The sequence below is a fragment of the Lolium rigidum genome, chromosome 5 (assembly GCF_022539505.1).
Source record: "Lolium rigidum isolate FL_2022 chromosome 5, APGP_CSIRO_Lrig_0.1, whole genome shotgun sequence".
Lineage (NCBI taxonomy): Eukaryota > Viridiplantae > Streptophyta > Magnoliopsida > Poales > Poaceae > Lolium > Lolium rigidum.
In genome coordinates, this window is record NC_061512.1 from 48,481,817 (window position 1) to 48,492,488 (window position 10,672).

At 44.4% G+C, this 10,672-nt stretch overlaps 1 protein-coding gene and 1 long non-coding RNA gene across 2 annotated transcripts; one reads left to right on the forward strand and one right to left on the reverse strand.

Moving 5' to 3' along the window:
* The first annotated feature begins 4,679 nt into the window (after positions 1 to 4,679).
* On the forward strand, positions 4,680 to 6,635 carry LOC124654627. The gene is made up of 2 exons (XR_006988400.1): positions 4,680 to 5,906; positions 6,346 to 6,635. It is a non-coding gene; the product is annotated as an uncharacterized LOC124654627 (long non-coding RNA).
* A 2,328-nt stretch (positions 6,636 to 8,963) lies between these two features.
* Positions 8,964 to 10,167, reverse strand: LOC124655935 (BTB/POZ and MATH domain-containing protein 3-like). Its single transcript, XM_047194762.1, has 2 exons — positions 9,379 to 10,167; positions 8,964 to 9,323 (listed from the first exon to the last, which is right to left on the reverse strand). The coding sequence occupies exons 1-2, from the start codon at positions 10,165 to 10,167 to the stop codon at positions 8,964 to 8,966; spliced, it is 1,149 nt and encodes a 382-aa protein (XP_047050718.1).
* Positions 10,168 to 10,672: the final 505 nt, after the last annotated feature.

The window sequence follows — 10,672 nt, forward strand, 5'->3', positions numbered from 1 at the left end:
CGCTGTTGTCCAGCTTGATCTACCGTACCTTGGGGCTGTTTCTGAACAAACACTTGGGAAGGCGTTGCTTTTGTCGGCTCCCCCTAGATCCGCTTATCCACAACCTTCTTTGTAGCATTCTTCTCAGTGAAAGCAGATGCAGCAAATCTCCCACGACCTCTTCCTCCAAAACGACCCATATGGGTTCCACCATGGTACTGCCCAAACTTGTTTCTGTGATCATATGGACGTCGGAACCTGTGATCATATGAAGTCCATGTAAAGATCATGATTAGCGATCAGCGGATGTGATCCATCGGAGATGCTGCGGTGACAACACACATAGGGACGTACTTGTCAAGGTGAGGTGAATGAGTGGTTTGTCTAGGCTGGTTGGCATCCGATCAAGAAGCTAATTGACTCGATCCATTTGTTCATACCTTTTTTTTTGTCTTTTATCTGTTCTTTTTTTCTTGAATAAATCAATCAAACATGTAATTGTGAATTTGTACTTGGTCCATCTGCACCCATCTTTTGCTGATTGGAACCAATCAAGTCTTTTGAGCCCGTGTGTTTTTCCATGGAGAAGGCCTCCCCTCCGACGAATTTACATCCATTTGATTTTTTACCTACCTGCTGACCTCTCAGTCTAGTAAAGTGTGGAACATGGCTAACTTTGTTTATGGTCAGCTCAGAAATCCAAATTCAGATGGAAGGCCATCTTTAGTTGAAGGTAAGATTGCAAGTGAACATGTTATGCAAGTTGCTTCTGCTTCCTACGACGCTTTCGTGCCGCCGCTATTGGTCAATCTGTGCATGGTTTGGTGTTAAACCAGTCAAACCGTGAGCCCAACCCGCACCAAACCGCATAACTGGTTTTTGCCCGGTTTGCGTCAACCCGCACAACTAAACCGCTTATAAAAATTCTTTGATGGTCTGAAACCGGTTTGACCCGGCCAAAACCGCACCAAACCCCTCCCGCATCGCACCCCTCCCCAATCCCCATCTCACAAGCCGCCGGCTCGCCGCTAGGGCACAACAGAGGCGAGGGCACGGTGGAGGCTAGGGGCGCCGGCTCTGAGGCTGCAGCAGACATGGAAGATCCTAGCGCCGATGGCTTGCTGCGGGTTGGGGGAGAGACGGAAGCAGAAGGAGCTACCGGCGGAGCTGAGCCGAGCGGCCTTGGCGCCGGCGAGGGCGAGGCGGCGACGGGGGCGGCAAATCGGATCACGTCTTCTTCCCAGCGTCCCCTAAGGAAGCAGTTTCGCACACCACAGGTCCGTCTCCCCGTCAATCCTATTTCTTGATTTGGTCTTCCGAAGACAGCCTCGACAGTTAGACTGAACTGGACTTCAGTCTATTTCTTTATTTAGTCTTCACCCGTTACATGTAATTTCTCTGTAAGGAGAGTGATTCAGTGACATATGTACATTCTATATATGTGTCCTGTGTATCCAGTAGTTTGTAGTTTGCTGACAGTGGAAATTGTTCACCTTGCTGTACCAGACAGTTTGAGTTCCTTGTCTTTGCATATGCAGCATGCCATGCCAATAATCGTTTGGTGATGAAAGATAATATAGTAACTGAGAATATAGTTTAGCACTGTAGTGAGTTAGTCTAGCTAGTAGTGAGGTTATATCTTTTAGGAAGATGACAAGGCTTGACATGTACCTCGTTATTTACTTAAATGATTTATGTCAAGCTTAGATGCCAGATTATTTACCTGTGTTTGCACTACAATGGCTGGTTATTTACCTGTGTTTTACCTGTGTTTGCACTGCAAGTCTGAAGGAGTAGCTCATTGGTGTGTCTACTCTGGTGTTATTTTGAATTTATGAGCTATCCTATATGCAATCGTCAACCGAACTCTAAAATTCATATTCTTTTTACAGGCCATAAGAAGTAATGTGCAAGTGGAGAATTCGCAACATGAAGCTGAAACAGACTCAACTGCATCATCACCCCAGCCACCCTTACCTAGAGGGAGAGGCCATTCTGCTCTGCCACAACCAATTGATGGAACATCCACGAATAAAGTTCGGAAGCCTGTAAAGATAAAGAGAAGAACTTCTTCTAGGACAACTTCAGATGTTTGGGAATACTTTACTCAAGAGGATACAGAGGACGGTCCGGTGGCAGTATGTGGTTTTTGTGATCAAGTATACCAGTATGACCGCTCATATCATGGAACTAGCACTTTACGGAGTCATTTGCTATATCGTTGCCCCAGTTGTCCATTCACAGACCATGAGAGGCAAAGAAAAATGCCTTCACCAGATGATCATAAATTCAGTGCAGCTGTCGCCGAGCACTTGCTAAGATGATTATCATAGATGAATATCCCTTCAGTGCTGTGGAAGGTGAAGGCTTCAGGGCATATTCAAAGACTCTTCAACCACAATTTGAACATCCTTCCCGTTACACAGTTGCTAGGGATTGTTTGAATTTGTACTTGGAAGAAAAATCAAAGCTGAAGGAAGTTTTGAGGAATCAGCGAGTCTGTTTGACAACGGACACCTGGACATCTGTTCAGAACATGAATTTCATGAGCTTAACTGCACACTGGATCAACAGCCAGTGGCAACTTGAAAGGAAAGTGTTGAATTTCTGCCAATAGTATCCCCTGCATGATCAGTTATGAAACATAAAATCAACACTTTCCTTTCAAGTTGCCACTAGCTGTTGATCCAGTGTGCAGTTAAGCTCATGTAATTCATGTTCTGAACAGATGTCCAGGTGTCCGTTGTCAAACAGACTCGCTGATTCCTCAAAACTTCCTTCAGCTTTGATTTTTCTTCCAAGTACAAATTCAAACAATCCCTAGCAACTGTGTAACGGGAAGGAGGTTCAAATTGTGGTCGAAGAGTCTTTGAATATGCCCTGAAGCCTTCACCTTCCACAGCACTGAAGGGATATTTATCTATGGTAATCATCTTAGCAAGTGCTCAGCGACAGTCTTCTGCACTGAATTTATGATCATCTGGTGAAGGCATTTTTCTTCGCCTCTCATGGTCTGTGAATGGACAACTGGGGCAACGATATAGCAAATGACTCCTTAAAGTGCTAGTTCCATGATATGAGCGGTCACACTGGTATACTTGATCACAAAAACCACATACTGCCACCGGACCGTCCTCTGTATCCTCTTGAGTAAAGTATTCCCAAACATCTGAAGTTGTCCTAGAAGAAGTTCTTCTCTTTATCTTTACAGGCTTCCGAACTTTATTCGTGGATGGTCCGTCAATTGGTTGTGGCAGAGCAGAATGGCCTCTCCCTCTAGGTAAGGGTGGCTGGGGTGATGATGCAGTTGAGTCTGTTTCAGCTTCATGTTGCGAATTCTCCACTTGCACATTACTTCTTATGGCCTGTAAAAAGAATATGAATTTTAGAGTTTGGTTGACGATTGCATATAGGATAGCTCATAAATTCAAAATAACACCAGAGTAGACACACCAATGAGCTACTCCTTCAAACTTGCAGTGCAAACACAGGTAAAACACAGGTAAATAACCAGCCATTGTAGTGCAAACACAGGTAAAACACAGGTAAATAATCTGGCATCTAAGCTTGACATAAATCATTTAAGTAAATAACGAGGTACATGTCAAGCCTTGTCGTCTTCCTAAAAGATATAACCTCACTACTAGCTAGACTAACTCACTACCGTGCTAAACTATATTCTCAGTTACTATATTATCTTTCATCACCAAACGATTATTGGCATGGCATGCTGCATATGCAAAGACAAGGAACTCAAACTGTCTGGTACAGCAAGGTGAACAATTTCCACTGTCAACAAACTACTGGATACACAGGACACATATATAGAATGTACATATGTCACCGAATCACTCTCCTTACAGAGAAATTACATGTAACGGGTGAAGACTAAATAAAGAAATAGACTGAAGTCCAGTTCAGTCTAACTGTCGAGGCTGTCTTCGGAAGAACAAATCAAGAAATAGGATTGACGGGGAGACGGACCTGTGGTGTGCGAAACTGCTTCCTTAGGGGACGCTGGGAAGAAGACGTGATCCGATTTGCCGCCCCCGTCGCCGCCTCGCCCTCGCCGGCGCCAAGGCCGCTCGGCTCAGCTCCGCCGGTAGCTCCTTCTGCTTCCGTCTCTCCCCCAGCCCGCAGCAAGCCATCGGCGCTAGGATCTTCCATGTCTGCTGCAGCCTCAGAGCCGGCGCCCCTAGCCTCCGCCGTGCCCTCGCCTCTGTTGTGCCCTAGCGGCGAGACGGCGGCTTGTGAGATGGGGATTGGGGAGGGGTGCGATGCGGGAGGGGTTTGGTGCGGTTTTGTCCGGGTCAAACCGGTTTCAGACCATCAAAGAATTTTTATAAGCGGTTTAGTTGTGCGGGTTGACGCAAACCGGGCAAATCCCAGTTATGCGGTTTGGTGCGGGTTGGGCTCACGGTTTGACTGGTTTAACACCAAACCATGCACAGATTGAGCAGAAAGTTAGAGGAATGTCTGCTAGAGTGGGATATTTGACAGACTTTTAGCCTGACCGTTGATAATGCCAATTCAAATAATACTGCAGTTGAGTATTTGAAAACGGTTACCAAAAACTGGGAATCAACAATATCTGGCAATGAATTCTTGCATGTGAGGTGTTGTGCTCACATTGTCAACCTGGTTGTGAAGGCATGTTGGGAACAAATGCATCAGTCGCAAGAATTAGAACATCAGTTCTATTTGCAAAATCATCACCAGGAAGGTTGGGGCTATTTAGGAAATGTGTGCTGAAGGAGAAGATCCCGGAGAAGAGTCTCTTTTCGCTTGATGTCGATACAAGATGGAATTCCACCTATCTTATGCTTGAGGATACAGTTCCATTCGAAAAGGCTTTCAAAGATTAGGTGAAGAATCAAAATACTATTTATCATACTTCTCTAAAGTTGGTGGTCCTCTCACTCCCAATGACTGGTTGGAAGCCAGGAAGTTAATTCCAGTTTTCAAGCTTTTCTACAACGTGATAGTAAGATTCTCTGGGCAACTTTATGTCACGTCTAGTAGCTTCTTTCATGATTTCCTATTGATGCACAATAAAATAGCAATGCTCATTCGTGGGAAAGAGGAAGAAGCTAGGCTAGGATCAATGGCAGAAAATATGAAGCGGACATTTGATAAATATTGGGACAATCATGATGGGTTAAACCCGCTGCTATTTCTTGCCGTTGTTCTTGATCCTTGGTATAAAGTCAAATACTTGGACTTTTGCTTTTCCAATATTTATGATAAAGTCAAGGCAAAAAGTTTCACAAAATAGGTTGAAGATAGTTTGACTAGGCTATTTGAATTGTACGCTCAAGCTGACTCAGTTCCAAGTGCTAGTGAGCCTCCTCATGCACCACCTATAGTCGATCTTGAAGAGTATGCTGATGATCCTAGAAGGTTATGGGCATCCAATTTCAAGGAACACTTGCAAGTCATAGAAAGTAAGGCACCAAATACCGAATTGTCCAGATATTTGTCAGAGCTGCGTGAGCCTGATACCAAAGAATTTAACATTCTAACTTGGTGGAGAGAAGAAGGAGACAAGTATCCAACATTATCGAAGGTTGCGAAAGATGTGCTAGCTGTTCCTGTTTCAACAATTGCTTCTGAATCTAGTTTTAGCACTGGTGGCAGAGTAATCAATCCAGAGAGGAGTTCATTGTCACCCAAGATGGTTGAAGCATTGATCTGCGGACAGAGTTGGTTGCGCTCATCATCCAACAAAATTGATATACGACAAACAATTGAAGATTTTCACAAGTATGAGGAACTTGCACGAGGTATAGAACAAGGTCCTAGCTCCTAGTTATGTTCGTATTCTGGACCTATAAGTAATACTGAATTTCCTATTATTTGAATTTGTTAGAGCTTGGTGCATTGGAGAGTGGAGAGACATGATGTCGGCAAGCGTATCAATGCATCAGGTATCAAAAGCCTACACTTTTCATTTCAAAATTCTGCCTTGTTATCTAGTATTTAGCATCTATTGCTTGAGCCCACGAAGCATGTGATATAACTCAGCTCTAGATATATAACCTGGGTAGAAAGTCAAGAGGAATGTCTAGATATATAACCTGGGAGTAGAAAGCAAGTGTATATTTACCTCCCTGGCTAGTGTTCGCTCTGGCAGTAGCTTTTTTCTGAAGCGTCTCTTACTGATTCCTGATTCATTGAGTTTATACTCTGTACACTTATTTTTATCTAGAGTTCATTGAGTTTTGCGAAATTGCACAAGTTGATAGTTTGCTAAATTTGCGCATGTCTCGGACCCTATGAACCATGTCTCGTCCATCTTATGAGTTCAATGCTACTACTGATTTTTTTTCTCAATGTCCTGCTACTGAATCTTCTTGATCTTTTCAGGTTTGGAGGCTTTGCTACAACTTGGCATGAACCACCATTTGAATGTGAAAGTGTTGAATCGTATGTTGTTGATGCGTTGTCGCCGAATGAGTTCGTGTCGTGTGCTTGCGTCCTTCCAGTTTCAAGCTTTTTTTTTGTAATGCCATGAAGGAATGAAGATTTGTAATGCCATGAAGGAATGAAGTTCGCGTCGCCGAATGAAGTTTTCGCTGAAATATTTATTTGTAGTATTGTTATGTTTTGCAAATTTATACGGATGCAATGCTAGAAATAAATTGAATTTTCAAGTTCAGATCTTGAATCCTGCAGCATTTTGAGAACTTTGTACTGCTATAGTTCATACTTTGTATGGAGTAGCTGTGAAGACTCAGCTAGCTAGTACGTTGTTTTGGTTTCTTTCTATTGGCCAGCGCATGTGTCGTGGTGTGGTATGGACATCTGATGTCAGCCGGTGTCAACCCGTGCTAAACCGTGAAACCAACCCGCACCAAACCAGACAGCACATCTAGCATCAGCAGTTTACACCGCACCAAACCGTTGAGCACCAGTGGAAACGGTGCGGTTTGAGGAAACTGCCAAAACCAGTGGAAACCGGGAATGCACAGGTTGAGCTATTGGTGAGAATGGTGATGTTGGACTACATGGTGGTATATTTCCAAACAACGAAATAGGTGGCTGCTATGCTTTGCACTTAAGCCGTGGCCCCTCACCCCACTACCGGCTCCCCTCTCCACTGTGGGGCTGTTGCCCCCTCCCCTGCGGGGCCATTGCCCCCTCCCCTACCGTGCCTAATTATTTTTGTTCACGACAAACTGTTTTTTTTTCGATATGGGAGCATCGCTCCGGTCTCTGCATCAATAGATGCACACAGCCAAGTCTTTTATTGAAAGAACGAAGTTCAAAATAGTGTAGACACTACTGACCAAAGACCTTAACACTGGATAAGAATTGGCGAGAGCCTCAGCTTTACACAATCACCTCTGAATAAGAACATAAATTATTTGAACTTTCATTTATTTAATTATAACTTGACTATGTTTATGTTCTAAATCCAATAATTTTTGTGGGAAGTTTTCTTGTCATCTCCCCTGAATTTGACAAAACAAAGTACTGCATTCTGATTAGGGCAAGCGAGAATACACGCATACGACATAGCTCTCCCGGTAGAGATTGAGGAAAAATCGGGAGGTCAGGCCTTCTGTCCTGGATCACAACCCCGTTCCTAGACAAGTCGATGGTGGCAGCATAGGCGGGTGGATGTAGCAGTAGAGTTTCTTGATCTTGTATAGCTAGGAATTGATCTATGTCGAGATACAATTATACATGTGGTGTATTAAATGTGGTGTCAAGTAGAAGTAAGTTTTACTAATGTATTTGCATGCAATGTCGTCGACCCACAGTTATTCACTAAGACTGCTCATAGTGGGAGTAACTTAGGTAGTAACATCACACATTTCAAAGTGTTTTGGTGACATGGCATAGCAATAAATGAAGAAAGAGAGGGATGTGGTAACTAGCTATGTTACCATAACATCACACACTTCAAGATAAAATGAGTCTACAAACTAATAAATGAGACTTTGATACCATCTCTAAGTTACTTTCCACTATGAAGGTAGTAACATGAACTAGTAACTTATGTATGCCACCACCTTATGTTACTCCCCACTATGAGCAGCCTAAGACAGTTTTTGTACATATCTGAAGTTGTGATCTTTAATTCTTCGCTTTCATTTTGTCTTTCGGCTTGAAGCTCTCTGCTCGAGGTGGATTCTATATATCTAATAATTGATGCAGTATGTCATCAATTCTCTGTTGGTTGATACAAATTAATGTCCAAATAATTAGGGAAGGTCATGTCAAAATTTTGGGAAATTAATTAGAGAGCGTGGTGTTTGATAGGCAGGCCAAGTTTGGCTGATGGATACACATGTACTACCTCCGTTTCAAGGAATAAGGCGCACGCGTATTCCAAGACAAACTTTGACCATAAAAATTGAGCAACAAAATCTTGAGTATATTATATGTAATTAGTATCGTTGGATTCATATTGAAAAGAACTTTTTAATGGTACTAATTTCATACAAACAATTTTGACGTATATGAAGTAATTCTTGGTCAAACAAAAAGCTCGTAAAACGAGGGCGCCTTATTCCTTGAAACGGAGGTAGTATATGATAAAGCCAGCTATAAGCGCGAGTACTTCGCCGCTCGGACGCGTGCTGATCGTTGTTCCTCGACCTGCTCGATGAAGGTGAACTCGAACTTTTGGCTATGTGTATTTGCTGGCATTAACCGGGTAGTTCCCAAACAAAAACACAACAGCCCCCACTCAGTAACAATTGATTTTCCGGTAGTGGGATATATGATGACAAGAACTTGATTAAAAGTGAATTCAGAGACTATTCATGCCAAGATAAAAAAATAGTTCTGAACCGGCCTTATGATATTTCATGGATGATAAAAGTACGATTAACTACCTAAGGGAGCATGTATTGCACACCAGAGTGCGGATATATGAAGCTGGACACTTACAACTGAATTTGCAGACTACTCATGGCATGAACACGAACACTAGATGAACATGTGTATCCAACAAACAGCAACACACATGCAGATTAACATTTAGAAGCAAGCTTAAATATGAGCTGGTTGACAACAGCGGGGTAGTTTTCGGCTATATGGCCCCAGCCCTCGGTGGCGAGTAAGTTCTGTAACCTCGTGGGAGAGAGTATTTGGAGGAACTGCAAGCACGCCTCCTTTAACCCGCAGCAGCGGTGCTGTTCAGCTAGAGCGAGAATTGTCATCACTGTCATTATATCTATGTGCTCAGACAACTGATCTTCGCACAACAACTTGAGCCTTGGGAGATCGAATCTATCTGCCGCAACGAGCACGTGCTGCAGCCACGAGATTACTTCTTCTTCTTCAACTTCATCATCTTCATCTTCTTCGTACTCGTACTCATCGTCCTCCATGTTTCCTTCATCTTTTCCTAACTGGTCGTCTTCCTCATGTTGTCCATGTCCATATCTTGGGCATGGCATCGGTGTAGATGAAAGTTAGCAAGGCCCTGAACACGTTTGGTGCCATGTCTTTTATGTTTATGGCGTTAGCCGTAGTAGTGCCCTCCATCATGGAGCCAAAGAGTTGCGCCCTGAAGACGGAGGAGCGAGCCGCAAGCACACAACGGTGCGCGGCGAACCTCTCGCTGCCGACCTTGAAGGTGACATCCGTGCCCAACTGTGTCCGAAGAAGCTCCCTAAACTGGTCGTGTATGTCAGAATTGGGCACCTCTACGGCAGCGCCGGGCAGAGCAGCGGCGCCACGGGTGGCCTTGGCGTCGACAACGAAGAGATCGCAGCGGATGATGAAGCCGTCGTCCCTGAGATGCTTCGACTTGTCAAAGTCCGTCCTCTTCATCCACCTATGGTGGCCACAGGAGGCACCGGCGGAAAGCTCGACTACTTCGCCTGCGCGGACGCGTGCCGAACGCTGCTCCTCGACCTGGTCGATGAAGCTGAACTCGAACTTCACCTTTACCGGCCGTAGAATCTCCTGGTCGTGATCAAGAGCGAGAGTGACCGACATATAGCCGAGGTCTTCGAAGCGCTCGCCCTTCGGGGAGTAGAGGATGACCCACCAGTAGCCTCCGATCCTGAAAGCCCGTGACCTGATGCTCTTGGTGTTGGGCGTGTCCTTGATGCAAGAGTACCCATCCACGACCAAGAGGTGGTACCCGCTGGCCGCGCGGCAGACCATGGCCGACGCAGAGCCTGACAACTTGCAATTGGAGACGACAGATACGCCGGCGAACGGCATGGCGAGCCTACTTTAGGACCGATGAATCTTTTTTTCTCTCGGACTTGCTGGCGAAGAGAAGGAAAACCTAAAACGAGTCGTTTGCATTGAAGATAGAACTGTACGGCGTCCGTATCAAGGAAACTCAAAGGCGCCATCCAAAACGATGTCTCCCCACCGCCTCCGTAAAAAAATCCAGTTTGAGATCCAGGAAGATGTGTGAGATACTCCAGTATCGTCACGCCTGGCGTGGAGCTTCTATATGTTTTAGTCCTAGTGACAGGAAAAACAGAGTAATAGAGTACATCAGAAAATGAAGCAACTAGCTAGACAAAGTTACGAGCATATACATTGCTCGCATGCAGACCTCGCACATACAACAATCATTCATTCATCCATGCCGTACACACAGAATGATTTCCTTGACTCTGTGGTCTTGTTTCTAAAAAAAAAATGATTTTCTTGATGAGTTTTTAGTTACGCGATGGCTAATTCTCGGCTAACCCAGAGTCTACATAGAGCTCCT

Bases quoted from the DNA above. Each gene is read 5' to 3' on its own strand.
- LOC124655935 (XM_047194762.1), bottom strand. From the start codon at position 10,167: ATGCCGTTCGCCGGCGTATCTGTCGTCTCCAATTGCAAGTTGTCAGGC. The intron at 9,324-9,378 runs ATATGGACATGG...GATGAAGGAAAC, and splicing joins ACACCGATGCCATGCCCAAG to ATGGAGGACGATGAGTACGA.